Source organism: Melopsittacus undulatus, chromosome 1 (assembly GCF_012275295.1).
Source record: "Melopsittacus undulatus isolate bMelUnd1 chromosome 1, bMelUnd1.mat.Z, whole genome shotgun sequence".
NCBI classification, from domain to species: Eukaryota; Metazoa; Chordata; class Aves; order Psittaciformes; family Psittaculidae; genus Melopsittacus; species Melopsittacus undulatus.
In genome coordinates this window covers 100,175,388-100,191,641 of record NC_047527.1, presented here as the reverse complement: position 1 = coordinate 100,191,641, position 16,254 = coordinate 100,175,388, and the positions used below count along the sequence as shown (strand labels likewise).

Here is a 16,254-nt window from a genome sequence, read left to right as displayed (position 1 = left end):
TACCTCAGGGAAAGAGGGGCAAATCCCAAGTTCTCCCATAAACAGCCTCTCCGAATCACCCACTTGGTGTCTAAGATTAGCTCCTTCTGGCAGCTCCAGCGATGCAGCTGCCGGGTAAATTTAGATCCTTAGTGAATGGGTTATTTTCTCTCCTGGAGTACCCATGTCAGGAGGGCAGTGCAGAGTCACCGGGCTTTGCCATGTGAGTCACCACTTCGACACTGGGAAGTGGGTGACTCTGTTTGTCCTCCCGGGGCAGCCAGGGACCTGAGCTGAGCCACCCACAGGGTCAGAGCACATGGTTTCTCAGCAGCTCAGTGCAGCTTCACTGTGTGAGGACATAGAATCACAGAATCATAGAATAGTTAGGATTGGAAAGGACCTCAAGATCATCTAGTTCCAACCCCCTTGCCATGGGCAGGGACACCTCACACTAAACCATATCACCCAAGGCTTCATCCAACTTGGTCTTGAACACTGCCAGGGATGGAGCATTCACTACCACCCTGGGCAACCCATTCCAGTACCTCACCACCCTAACAGTAAAGAATTTCTTCCTTATATTCAGTCTAAACCTCTGCTGTTTAAGTTTCAACCCATTACCCCTTGTCCTATCACTACAGTCCCTAACGAATAGTCCCTCCCCAGCATCCCTGTAGGCCCCCTTCAGATACTGGAAGGCTGCTATGAGGTCTCCACGCAGCCTTCTCTTCTCCAGGCTGAACAGCCCCAACTTTCTCAGCCTGTCTTCATACGGGAGGTGCTCCAGTCCCCTGATCATCCTCGTGGCCCTCCTCTGGACTTGTTCTAACAGTACCATGTCCTTTTTATGTTGAGGACACCAGAACTTCACACAATACTCCAAGTGAGGTCTCATGAGAGCAGAGTAGAGGGGCAGGATCACCTCCTTTGACCTGCTGGTCACACTCCTATTGATGCAGCCCAGGATATGGTTGGCTTTCTGGGCTGTGAGTGCACACTGCTGGCTCATGTTCATATTCTCATTGACTAACACCCCCAAGTCCTTCTCCACAGGACTACCATGAATTTCCTTTTTGCCCAACCTGTAGCTGTGCCTGGGATTGCTCCGACCCAGGTGTAGGACCTTGCACTTGTCATGGTTAAACTTCATGAGGTTGGCATCAGCCCACCTCACAAGTGTGTCAAGGTCCCTCTGAATGGCATTCCTTCCCTCTAGCGTATCAACAGAACCACACAGCTTGGTGTCATCGGCAAACTTGCTGAGGGCACACTCAATTCCATTGTCCATGTCAGCAACAAAGATATTAAACAAGACCGGTCCCAACACCGATCCCTGAGGGACACCACTCATTACTGGTCTCCAGCTGGACATTGAACCGTTGACCACAACTCTTTGAGTGCGACCATCCAGCCAGTTCTTTATCCACCGAGACATCCCTGTGGAGGGGAGTGAAGTGTTTTACCCTGGAAGGAAGCACAGCATGTCATAGTTTTGGTGGGAAGGAGTAAATCTGAAATAATGGAGATGCAAGAAACATCCACCAAAGGTCAAGCAGCAGACCTGTGTTAAAGGTGATAGGCCTGGCAGCTGAAGGAGGTTTGGGATGCAATTAGAGGTGCCACCAAGGCACAATACCTGCCCTTACTTCCAACAGCGTTGGTTGGGTTCCCAGGAGTAAAACCAACACGGCTTCAAGCTCAGAAAGTACATGGATGTCAGTTTGATGGCAGTAGGCTTGTGATATTCACCAGTATGAAGGTGGAGTCAAAATAAAGGTAAGTACGAATCAAGCTGCAGCCAAATCGCCAATCTGGTGATGCCACTAAGGTGGGTTTCTGTTAAATAAGTGATGTCTCATGTCACCCTTGGGGTGGGAGGTGAGGACTTGAAAACAGATCCTTTTGTCTCTCAGCTCTAATAGTAGGGCCTTGCCTGTTGCCCAGGGTGTCACCTGCACTACAGCGGCATGAGAGTGACGAGCAGGAGGCATCATAGATGTCCAACATTTATTTACTACATAAATAAGTGACATTTATCAGGGACTTTACAAAGTACTTTGGCAGAGCTGAAAGCTGGCTAGGAACTGATCCTGTTTCATCCACAGGGAAGCCAGAATACACCAGCACCAAGCATCTTGTCCCACTTTGCAAAGTGGTCCAAATTCTGCCCTCACCAAACATCAACATAACTCAGACATAAGGCCACTGAAAGTTACTCTAAAGTGCAAGAGAGCCAGAGCTATTTTTACACCTTTTCCCCCAAGGCACCATGTTTCACACATGTACATTTATTCAATACATGCCCTATGCAGTGTCTGAAGTCTGCTTCTCCAAAGAAGCTATTATAGGCTTTCCTTCCACCACCCAATCCTTCATTCAGGGTCTTTTTGCTTTGGTTATATATAAGCGTGTGTGCTCATTCAGCCATGCAGTCATGGGCTTAGGCTGTGTGCACCAAAGTCAGTTGAGGGATGCATGGCTGGAGATGAGCAAGAGTTGGCTACAGCATCTTCAGCCATGGACAGGAATGTGAGCTTAACCCTTTGTCCATGGCATTTGAGAAGCGCAAGTGGGATTTGGTTTGATTCCCAGGACATATATCATAGCAGACAGTCATGGTGGCCGCATCAGCCTGAGACCCGGCAGTGGAGAGCCCTTTGGGTTTGTGCTGGGGTCTGGGGACCAAGCTGCTGTGAGCCATGTGTTGCATTTCTTCAGTAAGTCCCCAGGTGACTTGTATGCGATACACGATGGCTGTGAAGCAAGTGTGGCTCCTGCACTCTCCTTAACTATGCCTGATGTTGGCATTAAATCACTTTTGTTCAAGACATTTAGTACTAAGGAGACCTGTTTTGCAGAGGTTGTAACAGCTCACTCCACACTGCTGTCAGTGGCAGCGAGATAATACCCTTCAATGTGTGTTAAAGACATCCTGGTCTTCCTACCCTTTGCTATAAAGACTGTACTATATATTTCTAGCTACTTGGCAGGTATAGATTGTGCTGAGCCATTTCACAATGCTTACTGCACAACCATAAGTGCTGAGCACTTGACAGTGGATGCTGATCAGTTCTTGTAGTGAAAGAAACATGGGATTCTTGGGCTAGAAGTGAGCTGGAAGTGGTCTGCTTAGAGCAGGCTCAGCACCAGCTAATCTCTTTCTCATAGCTGTGTGTCTGGACCACTATAAAACCTCCAGTTGTGCAGCTTAGAGAGTCTCCTCTGGGAGACATGGGCTGCAGATCCTGGGGGGAGCTGAGTGCTGGTGGACCCCCTGGAAGAAGGGGGTGAAATCTCTAATCCTGCACAATGTCAGAGGGTCAGAAAAATGATGGGGACAGCTCTTTCTAGCATCAAAGAAATGTCCTGGGGGCCTACCTCAGCAGCCTGTCACACATGAGGAACCTGAAAAACGCCCACTGTGTCTCATAGAAAACCTTTCCTGAAGCAAGGGGGTGACCTGTGCTTTCCAGGTGACTTCTACATGGGTAAGATACAGCAGTTCGATTGTCAGGAGTGTTTGGAGAGCCCCAGCCAGTGGGTGGCCTGGCAGTGGTGGCTGGAAGAGGGACGAGGCTCTGGGACAAGCCTGCTGATGCTTCCCTCTACTCCGCCTTTGCTTTGTCACTTGTCTCCTCCTTGATGGCCAGGATGCGCTCATGCTCTTTGATCAGCTGCACTCCACAATATGTGATGAACCAGATGGACAAGGTGCTGACAGGGAAACCTAGAAGATGTAAGGAGACATGGTCATCTTGGTGTGGCTGCTTGTCTAACAAGGCCAACTCTTCTCTCCAGCAGTGCTGCCTCTGAGGTGTGTTTAGGAGGTCCTAGAAGTTCATGATGGCCAATGTCATTTTCAGTTGTGGATCCAACCCTACAGCTTCACTGAGAGAAGAGACAAACCCCCAGGATCAGATTTTAGAGGAAGCTGTGCCTGAACCCATCAAAGCATGGACCACAGCTAATGTGGGAATATGCTGGAGTGGCTTTGAGAATTGTCTTACCCCCAAAACTCTTTATGCTCCCCAGGTTTAGTCTTGGTTGACTTTCTGCCTATTCAATCTGCCCATGTCCATTGTTGTTCAACACTGTGACTTTCTGGAAGTTTTAGGCCCCACTGATGCTGAAGATCAACTCCAGCCTTGTTCTTTACCCAGTGGGGACACAATGTACACCTAGGAAAACACATGGTTTTGTTACCTACGTAAGTGACTGAGAGCTGGGAGCTCTTCCATTTACTTATGAAGGATCTGATGGCATTTGTAATCACAAATCTGGTATCCACAGCAGAGAGGAGACATAGGCTTTGTACCTGCTAAAACAGGACCTCTGAAATGAATAATGCAACCAGCAAAAGCCAGCTAGCTCAGCAGACAGGCACTTTTGGCACACTGAGCCTAGAGTGTCACATTAGCTGTTTCTTACGCCAGCCCCATCCCAGAGAAGGCTGGAGGACATGGGCTCCTGATGGCTATTTATACCCTGGGGTGCTCAAGAAGACTTCAAAATGGTGCCACCATCCACTTACTAGAAATGTACATATTTGCTGTACATTTCTAATGTACTGCAACATAAGGATTTGTACCTGTCAGCTTCAGGCTGATGCAGGAGTAACTGCTCAAGAAAAAGAAGATGAGGCAGGACAAGTAAATCACTTTCTCCAGCAAGGAGACCATTTCATTACCAGGGACTCAGCCCACCTTGGTAGGGTGCATATGACATTTGTGTTGCTGTGAAGAGTCTCAATCACAGCGTCAGGCTGCGCTAGGAGCTGTACAAGCACACCTGAAAAGAAGCTTGTGCCCCAGAGAACTCACATGAGAAGGGTGGGAGCTAAGAAACCACTGCCTGCACCTTTTCCATAAGAATGAGGCTCACTGGGAGCAGCCACATAACAATCCAATGGCCAGGCCACTCTGTATCCAAGAGGACTCAGAAGTCCCAGTCCTCAACTCCCCTACCAGCATCCTCCCATCAAGATGAGGGTCCCTCAATGGGGAAGGCTGGTAGCACCTTACCTGTCTGGAGAAGTCTCTTGGTCACCAGCAGCGCAAACTCCAGGCTGTTGAGGGCTAGGATGTTGAAGAGGATGATGGCCCAGAAATTCACAGCCCCAAAAACTGCCCTAATCCGCCGAGACATGGCCTCTGACATTTTGGCCTGTGGAAGGAACAAGAGCAGAGAGTGAGGAAAAATGGAGCTGTAAGGACAAATGAAGCACTGGTCCAACGCCTGCCAAACTCCAGCTGGGATCCCAGAGAGGTAGGCAGAAATTAGAGCAGCCTTTATTGCCTTTGGGATGAAGAAACATACAGAAAAGGTAAAACTTGTGTTCTGTTGCTGGACTCACATTGGGATTCTCGATTGGTGTTCCAAGGTCCCATGGGTAGGGGCAAGATGTTATACATGGTTTCATGTTAATGGTAAAGGCTGAATACTGCTTTCTTCATCTGTTGCCTGGGGGCAGATGGATGCTCTTTTACACCAGGATTATTATTAGCCCTATGTGCATATCACTCCCTGCTCCCAGCAGAAATTGTTTCTTAGGGCTTAAAAAAACCCCAACAAGCTGAAAACCCAGTGACAGCAGCAGAGTGAAATTGTCACTGACATATAATCTTCAGGAGCAGCTGCTGTGAGTGGGGCAGGGAAGTGGTTTATAGCAGTCTTCAAAGAGCATGATGAATCCCCAGGCCACTTAGTGCTGAGAATTGTGGTGCTGCAGGGAAGGAGATTTCACTGCCTGTGAGTGCTATAATCTGATTAGAAGTTCAGTGAGGGGAGCAAACAGGAGGACTCCAAAGTTTTTGTTCAAAACAGGTCTTTACTGAGCTGGTTTAAGACCTCCAGACTTTAGAGTGGCCAAAATAAATAAGCAACGTAATTGTTTCGAGGATGGAGTTTCCTAAGTTTTTTTTCCAACATATCCCAGAGGTACTTTGGTCCCAGAGACAGGAGATTAAGCTTTGGAGTGGTTGGAAAATTATTCAGTCTAGTACCTAAAAGTTTGCTTTTATCAGAAACCAGATCAAAACATCAGAATATCAAGATGTTCTGCAGAACAAGAACAAGTTATTTTTATATGGAAATGTATAAATAATTCACCAGGGACAGACCTCAGATTGTGTGTACATCTGTGGTACTTTGAGACTTTGTTGGGGTTGCACTTCTGATTCTCTTGGACCTCCATTTTCCCTCTTAAAGCTCAACACCCAGCCTAAATGTTGTATGGACAGGTAGGAATTTGTTCTGGGTGGATGACACAGTGTATAAAATGAAGGGATACAGAGTACAAGGACTGTGCTTCCCTTGGCCAGTTAAGTAGCTGATTGTAAGTATGCTCAAAGCCACAGGAAAAAGCTTCAGGTCTCCACACAGGAGGCCTGGACGTGGAGCTGCATAGCTTCATCAGTGATGTTGCTCTTCAGTCTTGGATGAAATGGATCTGACTTCTATAACAAAGTTTTATCTCCCTACAGTCATGGATGTCTTCCAGCTCCAGAGTTTGGTCCTAGACCCATTGACCTTTCCCCATCCACTTGCAGCCCAGTTCCTCACCTCCAGTTTGGCAAAGGGCGCCTGCTGGAAGAACTTCTGCACCCAAAGCTCAAAGTTGAGGCCAAAGCAGTTGAAGACAGACCAGATGTAAATGATCTCACATGGTCCTAGCCACAGAGTGGTGACTGCGAAGGTGGCAACGGAGGCCACAAGCTCCTTAATGATGTTGTCATGGTTCTCTCCAATGTGATCATACACGTACCTAATGGCCAAGTAAAGTGGTTAGTGCTCCCTGTAGTAAGTGAGACCACTCTGGAGTCCCTTATCCCATGCTCACCCACCACAAACCCCTCACAGGCAGGTCAACATAGAGCACCCCAGTGAGAAAGGAAGGTTGCTTTGGCTGACACATTCTAGCAATAAACTGATCTTTTCTGCAGTCCAGCTGCTTGTGGCTTGTATTCCCCACAAGCCCACAGCTCCTTCAGGACAAAATACCACCCTCTCCCCCTCTTGCAGGTAAAGGGTTGATAAACTGTAGGGATCTGTAGAGCTGCAGGCTATCTCAGACTTGCTGGTGCACAGGATTTCATCACTGAGCGGCCACTTCAGTACAGGTTTACTGGTGTGAACTTGTGGCTGAAGATAGATGACAGGCTCAGGAAGGTGTAGATACAGCTCAGGCCACCCTTGGATACCAGGATACGGGAGACCCAGGATATAGGAGACCTGGGCTCAATCCCCCTTTCATCTTGGTGGAATATGAACCTAACTCTTCCTCCATCGAGGGAATGCTAAACCCACCAGACTTAAAGGGATCTCTGGACGGGACTGCCTTATTCCTAACTTTGGCAGGGGGCTGTGGCTCTTTGTGGTGATTAATTCAATGGTCTAAGGGATAAACAGACTAAATATTACTTCATGCCATAGTGGGATTCATTCACAAGAGAAGACACCTCAGCTTTGGGACAAACAGCATTAAATGCTTCATTGCTATGCAATGAAAGAGAAGACCCTGAACCAGACTAGAGATGATTGACACTTACTTGCATAGCCAGTCATTAATCCCTCTGTCAAAATGCCTAAAATGCAGATGATAAAAAGTATGTTAAAACACACAGTGTAATGAATTACACCTTTCCTCACAGCAGTCAGCCAAAGAAGGTACTCACTGCCCTGGCAAGGTACTTGTGTGTAACAGCTCCCCATGCTCCTTCCTGAACAGGTCCCACTATTTATGTGGTGACAACCTCTCTTCTTACCTATTGCTTCCTGCCCAAGGATATTTCCCTGGTCTATGGCCAGGTCTAGGCTATAGGTTCAGTATATATATTCAATGTAGATAGTCTCCACCCCACAGGTCACCTCCTCAGAATCCCAGCTCAGATGTCCTCCCCTCCATGCATGTTTCATTCAGGTCAAACAAGCCATCTCTCTTCATGAGATGTGGGGTACTCACGTTTCTGCAAAGACATAGAGCATGGTGATGCATTTTGGAGGCTGGGGTGGGTCCAAATGGTCCAGTCTGGCGATGGTGTTGGTCACCCCAAACATGACGGCAGCTTTCACCCAGTCATACACCAAATTGGAGTAGGCCAGGCCAGCTGAAGCAAAAATAAGAGTCAAATGAGATTGCCTTGGGGAGGAGTCTGACACTGGAAGACAAACCCTGCAGGAACAAACACTAAAGATTTCTAATTCGTATTGCTGCACCTTGCTTGCTGTGTCCTGCTTCTTGCCTGCCACCCTCCAAGAAGAGTCCACCTTCTGTACACCCCTCCATTAGGAGACTGGAGACAGCAGCTACAACCCCCCTGAGCTGCTTTCTGTACAGCCTACACACAGGGGCTATCTCAGTGGCTCACAAACACCTATAATAGGTGGCCACTGAGAAAACATCTGAGATACCAGACATGCCTCATACAACAACAACAGCATGGGGTTGATTTTTCAGAGGTGCTGAGCTCCCTTCCAACCCAGAACAAATGCAATGGGAATGGCTTGGTGCTCAGCCCCTTAAACCCACAGCTAAACAACTTACATTGGGACCTTGTGAGAACATCAGACCAATACCATCTGCTTTCCAGGGCTGCCTGACCCCAGCTCTGTGCATTATCAATGGGAAGAAGAGGTTTTTTTTTTCAAACCTGTCCAACATAGCCATTGCCAAAACCTCTCTGTAAGGATGACTGGAGATCAGAATCACTTACCACTGCCCTGAAGCTGAGTACATGTGAGAATGTGTCCAAGCACGGCCACTCACCCAAGGACCAGTCCGAGAGGCGGTTTATGAACTTCAAGTCAGAAGGGAGAGTGAGGATGTAGAAGAAGTGGAAGAAGATGTCCACAGCAATGATGGCCCCAGCGTGGATGAGGGCATGGACACGGATGTTCTTCATCTCATCTTCCTTGCGTCTTAGTTCTCGGTTGCTCACCTGCCCAGGATGGCAAACCAGTAAAGGGCTGAGATGAGATACAGGCAGTGTGTTCTTCCATCCAGGGAAATGGTCCAAACAGGGACTCAATGCTGCCCTTCAAATCACACCACGACCTACACAGCCCAAATCACCGCTGATTTAGGAACACCCAAGGAGGTCCCTCCAACACCCCCACCTCTGTACTGAGCACAGCAGCTATGTGCCTCTTGGATCACCCTTCTAGCAAAGGCTGTTCCCATTGTTGGGGTTTCCAGCAGAGCAGGCACATGGTGTGACACCATAGTGAAAGGTCTGGCTGTACCTAAGGGACCCAAGTTGGGATGAAAACCATACCAACCAGGGAGCTGGGGTTTATGCTCGTTATGCAGACACGTGCTCAGAAAGTCAAGTTTGCTTAAGGGTGGCCCTGTGCATAGGTCACTAAGGGGGAGCAAATGCCCATACCCATCACATCTACAGGATGCCACAGATTGAGGGAAGGACATGGTATCACAGAATGTTTTCAGTGGAAGGGACTTTTAAAGTTCATCCAATTCCAATCCCCTGCCATGGGCAGGGATGCCTTCCACTAGACCAGGTTGCTCCAAGCCCCATCCAACCTGGCCTTGAGCACTGCCAGGGATGGGGCATCCACAGCTTCTCTGGGCAACCCGTGCCAGGGCCTCACCACCCTCACAGGGAAGAACTTCTTTCTAATATAGGAATAGTGAAGAATTTTTTCCTAATATCCAGTCTAAATCTTCCTTCTGTCAGTTTAAAGCCATTCCCCCTTGTCCTATCACTACAGGCCCTTGTAAATAGTGCCTTGCCCAGCAGAGGTTGGGAACAGGGCAGGAGTCACACCTGTAGGTCTGTCAGGGCCAGGTGTTTATTTTTTGGCCAGGATCATTTGGGAGGAGGAGAATGACTGATGGTCTCTAGACCTTCTGCTGCAGACACTTGCTGGAAATGAGAGGGGAGCTTCTTGAGAGGCCATCCTGAATAGGTTGGAACCTAATCCATGGGGATTTCATCTCTGCTGTGTCTTGTACAAACAGGGGGCCGTGCTTTGCCTCCCAGAGCTGTCATGTCTCTGGCTGTTGTAACATAATCACCATCCAAGAAAGCTTTCAGGATTACACTGGGCAGATTGATGTCCTCGCTTCCCCACATCACCGTAAAAATTGCTGCTGTATTCAAAATCCTCTTATGTTTATTACTTTCCCTTTATTCCCTGCAAGATCTGGGAGCTCCCCCAGCATAATCCACAGGCTGCCACACCAGCCCCGTCATCAAATCCAGATGATTTCTGTGTATTAAAGCCTTTGCCAGATTTCTTTCATGTCTGTTATATGCCAAGTGCTTCAAGGGTACAAAGAGGCCACCGGACCCTGAGCTGGAAGAGAAGCTGAGGGAGCACAGGCTCTGGCATGGAGATGTGTGGGAGGACACAGAGGCCCCTTTCATAGAAACATTTAGAGAAGAACATTGGGAGAAGACCTTTAAGATCACCAAGTCCAGCCCTGCCAAGTCCAACACTAAACCGTGTCCCCAAGCACCACATCTACAGGTCTCTTCAAAATTTATTTGTATCATTTATTATTTATTTGTATTTATTTGTGTACCTCAGGAATGGTGGCTCAAGCACTTCCCTGTTCCAGTGCTTGACATCCCTTTCAGTGAAGAAATATTTCCTAATATCCAATCTAAACCTCTCCTGGTGCAGCTTGAGGCCATTTCCTCTCACCCTTATGTCTGAGTGTGGTGGCATCATCCCCTTGTGGTCAGGGCTGAGTTCCCCACACTTCCAACCCTATAGAAGTGAATTGTTCCTTTGATCCTGGTAAGGAAGATGCTTTCAGCTCCCATGGGGTTGACCAAGCCCAGGTACAGATGAGGTCCCATCACACATAGAGGTGCAAGGTCTCCACCAGGATGTAGCACCAGTAGGAGCCAAATATACAGATGCGTTTCCTAACTGGGCTGCACACCCCACGCTGGGGAAGGGACTTCATCTGCCTGTCCCCATAATTGCTGCTGGGCAGTATGGAATTCACCTCTGCGAGGAGCAGCAGCTCCAGGGGAGCAGGGGAGCATTTAGCCAGGAGATGGCAGTAGTGGCCAGGCCAAGACAGGACCCCTGGCCAGGGCAAGGAAAAGGTGTTGGGACTTCTCGTGCCTTTAGGGTAAGCGTTCTAAGAAGCATAGAGGGGAGTTGCTCATTAAGTGCCCATAGATATTCTGGTCTGGGGGTGTGCAAAGAGTAGGGCGTTGGAAATACTTGATCTTTAAGGTCACTTCCATCCCAAGCCATTCTATGATGCTGTATAAATAACAACCCTTCCAGATCAAGCCTTGTAAGAATGGTGGAGTTCATATACTGGAGACATGACAGTTTAATGCCCTGATTTACAGACACCTGACTGCAGTGTTAGGAGAAGCCAGAGCTGCTCATTTCATAGGAAAGACTGATGAAAAAGGGGGAAAGAGGGGAATGTGGGGTGAGGAGTGCACCTGGAAAGGTAAAACCTTAGGATGGAGAAGAGCCCACCAGCAGCCTGATCATCCCTGGTGCTTGTCTGCTGAGAGTGGTCTGATGGCTGCTGACTCAGTGCACCACAAGCATTCCATACGGGGCACACCAGAGCTGACCTTAAGATCTTCAGGGTCAAATTCTCTAAAAGTCCTTTTAAATAGATCCCATAAGACCCAATGGATCCCATTCCTTCCAACATGCAGCACAAGGTTGTTCACTCCCCAGGTGATGCAGCAGCAAGGAACAGGACTCGCATCAGGGCTCACCCTGCTCACTGGAGGAAACAAGACCAGTGCAGACCCTTTCTTAGGCAACCAGTACCAGCCCAGCACTAGGGAGAAGGTGCTGAGCTAGGCGGGTCTTCAGTCCCCTCCTCACCAGAGAGGCTTTGGGCTGTTTATTTCTTCTGAATTCACAAATGTTCTTCCAGAATGTTCTTGCAACCAAAGGTCAGTTTGGGTCCAGAACCTCAATGTAGCTGTTCTTGTTTGAAAGGAAACAGAGGGGTGATGGCAGTCTTTCCCAGCACCATTGCTGACCAAGAGGTCCCTTCCCCAGCAAGCAGTACCAGTCAGCTTTGATGGCCAAGGTTGATCATTGGTGTAAAAGGATGTTGAGATGGGAAAAGCAAGGAAGGACAGAGCACTGCTGTTTTTTGTGATCTTGGCTGTGAAAGAGCCCCAGGGGTCTGCTGGTCCCAGCCCAGCCTTCTGCTCATGTTTTCCAGTGCTGTTTGGAGTCTGCTCTTCACAATACTCCCCTGGTTTTGTGTGATACAGGCAAAGACTTGGGGCACCAGAGTATTTCATGGACATCAGAGGAAGCCCCTGGTTGCTTCTTCATTTATTTTCATTTGCAATCTTATTTATTTCTAGAGAAATAACTTCATCTGAAGACACAGAGACCATTCCCAAGAATGCTGGGTGGTCACTTCTTGAGCAGACCAGCTGGATGGAAGCATAAGACTGCCCTTGCTGTTCCATCCATCAGCAGAGGCGCTGCAGATGAGCACCAAAGGTCTGGGTCTCACCATGGCCTCCCAACACAATACAGTGGGGCAGCTGGTGTGGCAGCACTTGGAAACTGAGGCACTGAGCAGTGCAGGTGCGCAGAGAACAAGGACATGATCTGAGCCTCCTCACCCCAGCATGATGCTTTCACCACAGCAGTGCCTTCCCTTCTGAACTGACCAGTGGCAATGTCCCAAAATGGAAGTTTAAAACCCCATCAGTTCATGCCTCTCCCCACAAAAATCACAGCATAATTGTGCAGCCCAGACTATGGCCATACACTGCAGGCAGCCATGAGAAACTCTACAACCATTTGCACCTTCACTGTGGCAAAAGGTGGGGTTTTGTAGGCATTAAACCCATGCAAACAAATGCAGGGAAAGGTTTATTGAGGAGCACTCACCTGGGCAAGGAACTGGTCAAACGTCATGACAGGCCCAAAGAAGAAGAATGGGAGGTAGAAGTTGTACTTGAGGAGGTCAAATATGGAGTAGATGCCCTCTTTCTTCTCAACGCTCTCAAGTGCAAAGCTCATGCAGCGCATGATGGTGAACCCACTTCCTCCATAGAAAAGGACATCTTGAAGATCAAAAGCTCCCGTTACAAACCCGCTCTGGATGAGAAATTAAGAGTTACCACCAGGCACATGGTGTCACTTCTGTGTGCCCTCGCTTTGTGGAGGATGTCATTCCTGGGACACCACAAAAGCCTCTGATTATGCTATGACACCAATTGTCCCAGGAGCTAATGAGTGTTGCTCTAGGAAAGAGAAAACTAGGGCTTGATTTCCCAGCTGGTTCCTGCATCCTGGAGGAGATCCTCTTGGCCATGTCTTTACCAAGCAGCTGTGGGTCACAGAGGCTTTCCTCTGGGGTGGGAGCATTTACCCTGCCACAGGGATGTAACCCTCCCCAGGAGCGAAGAAAAGCCAGCACAAGCCTGATGCAGGGACACACACACATTTCAGGAGCTAAGCAGTGGGCAGGAAGGGACGGCACTGTCCTTCCAAGGGACTGAATAGCTTATAAGATCCTTCCTGGGCTCCTCTCCACCCACCAGAGAGAGATCATCTTAACTGAGCAGAGGCTTAAGACAGGCATGGACCCATCCCAGCACTGTGTTACAGATGGGGGAGCTGAAGCACGGAGCAGGAACACATTTTGCCTGGCTGACAAGCTGCTGACTGAGCAGCAAGGACTCAGGTGGAGCTCTAATATACCATGGCAAGTGGCCATGTTTGGGGGTGCCCCAGGAGCCCACCTTGGAAATAAACCCAATGAGATAGACACAAGTGGGCTGGACACGAGGCAGACAGATGGCCCAAGACAGCACCTACCTGCCACGAGCTAAATGGCTCCATCTTGAAGGAGGCAAGACAGCAGAGCCCAGCCACGTAGCAGAGCCACTTCTGCTTGGCCAGTGCAACGGAGTACAGGACAAGGCAGTGGGAGAGGATGATCATCAGGTAGACGGGCCCCATGCTGCTCAGCACAGCCAAGAACCCGTACAGCATGTACACCACAGCCCGGTGCTGCAAAAAGAATCACAGAATGGTTTGAGTTCGAAGGGGCCTTAAAGCCCATCCAGTTCCAACCCCCTGCCACAGACAGGGACACCTTCCACTAGACCAGGTTGCTCCAAGCCCCATCCAACCTGGCCTTGAACACTGATGGGGATGGGGCAGCCACAGCTTCTCTGAGCAACCTCTGCCAGGGCCTCACCACCCTCACAGGGAAGAACTTCTTCCTCAGATCTCATCTAAATCTCCTCTCTGTCAGTTTAAAGCCATTCCCCCTTGTCCTGTTCCTTCCTCCCCTTGTCAAAAACCCCTCTCCAGATTTCTTGTTGTCCCCTTTATGCACTGGAAGCTGCTCTAAGGTCTCCCTGGAGCCTTCTCTTCTCCAGGCTGAACAAGCCCAGCTCCTTCAGCCTGTTTCTATAGCAGAGGTGCTCCAGTCCCACGGAGCATCTTCATGGCCTCCTCCGGGCTCACTCCAACAGCTCCATGTCCTTCATATGCTAGGGGCTCAGAGCTGGACACAGGACTCTGTGTGTGTGTGGGTCTCACAAGAGCAGTCCTAACCCATGGTCAGTTTGGTGAAAGCTCCACCTCTGCTCTCCCTATCCTAGAACATCACAGAACATCCCTCAGACCCTCTCCACAGTTTCCATGTCACCTTGGTGCTTTCAGATTCATCCCACTACATCCCTGGCTCACCTGTGGCAGTGTCATGGAGCAGATCTTGCCAAAGAGGACATGTCCTGAGAGGGCGAAGATGATGACATTCCTGAATGAGGTGAACCACATCACCCACTCGAAATCAGCCACATCCTGTGGGAGCAGGACCAGTATTTTACTGTCCCCAGCCCTTGCATCCCTGCCCCAACAACCAGCTGGAGGGAAATCCACACAACTTCAAAGCCTGTTCTTCCCATTTTCCACCCAAGGGCTCCCGAGCACTTTAGCTGGGTCATAAACCCCCAGGAGATGTGAAGTGCCCCATCTTGGTGGACACAGAGGAGAGCATCCATGATGCTGCAGGGCTGATATTTTCCTGACAAAGCATGTCAGCACCAGAACAACCAGCTCTGCTTCTGCAGTGCTCAGCACTGACTGTGTCACCTGGAGCTACCAAAGACTGAGTCCGCCTTCCTCTTACCATCTTCCTGCCGAAGTAGTGCCAGCCCGGCTTTATGCCATCCCGAAAGGCCCTTCTGTTCATGCTGTCTGCAAAAGAATCAGAGTTATGGGGAGAAAAACAGCTCTGGGAAGTGGGGCCTGGGTTTCAGCAAGGCAAGGAGCCTTCCTCACCATGATGATGAGCCACCAAGGCTCAAACACCGCATCCCAAAAGTGCCTAACTCTCATGGAGTGCCTAACCATAGGAGTCGGGCTCCTCAACTGTTTCTGCAAGACTTCCCAGCAAAGCCTTTTTGCAGTGCAGATCCCAGGGACCCCCATCTAATCCATGAAATCTTCAGGTGTTTTTGGGCTTCCACACAAAAGTATTGTGACCCCCCCTGGTACAGACAGAGTGACTGCCTGCTCTGGGCACTGGCTGAAGAGCTGTGAAGTGCCACAGCCTCTAGCCCTGAGCCATGGAAATGGGGACAAGGGAGAAAGCAGGCAAAAAGGCAAAAGTCCTTTCTGAACCTTGCAAAGGATTCCCAAGCTGTTCTGTGCCCAGATTAAAGCCAGGGATCTGCTGCTGGTATTAATAGCTGTAAAAGCAGCCACTGTACACCCATCCTCCCTCCCAGGGCCCCCTCAGGGGGGATGCAATGGGAAGCCATTACCTCTGGATGCTTGGAAGATCTCACTACTACTGTACAACACAGCACATGTCACGGTGAGAGCATAAAAGCCCAGTTCGTAGTTGGGAAGCATCGCTTTAACCCCCATGGCAGCAGGTTACTGTCCCAGCTGATGCAGGGGATCCAGACCTGGGAAAGGTAAGAAAACCAGGGGTGAGAGCTCCACCTGCCCTCCTACCCCTCAAACACCAAGAGTTACTCCTGCTCCTTAGCAGCCCTGCTTTTGGGGCTTCCTTGAAGGGTGATAGCTGAAGGAAGATGGTAGTACCTGGGGCTGAATGCTTGGTGCAGGGATAGCGGGTGCTGCTGAGCACTGCTGCAAAACCCACCCAGGAGCCAGGATGTGGGAACAGCTCAGCTAGGTGTTCCTGATAAAAGGTTCCTCCCAGCAAAGTGCATCCATCCCAATGTTCAGAGAAGCTCCAGGATGCCACCCACCCAGGATGGGGGTCCTCCAGCACGTTTCTATTGTCCCCCCTCTAATGCCTAACTG

The 16,254-nt window shown here is 49.4% G+C and overlaps 1 protein-coding gene across 1 annotated transcript; it reads right to left on the bottom strand.

Moving 5' to 3' along the window:
* Window positions 1-3,393: 3,393 nt before the first annotated feature.
* On the bottom strand, window positions 3,394-15,890 carry HHATL (hedgehog acyltransferase like). Its single transcript, XM_005150007.2, has 11 exons — window positions 15,744-15,890; window positions 15,107-15,174; window positions 14,665-14,778; window positions 13,783-13,977; window positions 12,850-13,059; window positions 8,747-8,918; window positions 7,943-8,087; window positions 7,530-7,565; window positions 6,544-6,745; window positions 5,004-5,145; window positions 3,394-3,709 (listed from the first exon to the last, which is right to left on the bottom strand). Exons 1-11 carry the CDS (start codon window positions 15,847-15,849, stop codon window positions 3,588-3,590), a joined length of 1,512 nt encoding a protein of 503 aa, XP_005150064.1. The 5' UTR covers window positions 15,850-15,890; the 3' UTR covers window positions 3,394-3,587.
* Window positions 15,891-16,254: the final 364 nt, after the last annotated feature.

Excerpts from the sequence above, each read along its gene's own strand:
- HHATL (XM_005150007.2), bottom strand. The coding sequence starts at position 15,849 with ATGGGGGTTAAAGCGATGCTTCCCAACTACGAACTGGGCTTTTATGCT. Across the intron at positions 13,978-14,664 it reads GCTCCATGACACTGCCACAG|CACCGGGCTGTGGTGTACAT; the intron begins GTGAGCCAGGGA and ends TTCTTTTTGCAG. Across the intron at positions 6,746-7,529 it reads ATTAATGACTGGCTATGCAA|GTACGTGTATGATCACATTG; the intron begins GTAAGTGTCAAT and ends CTTGGCCATTAG.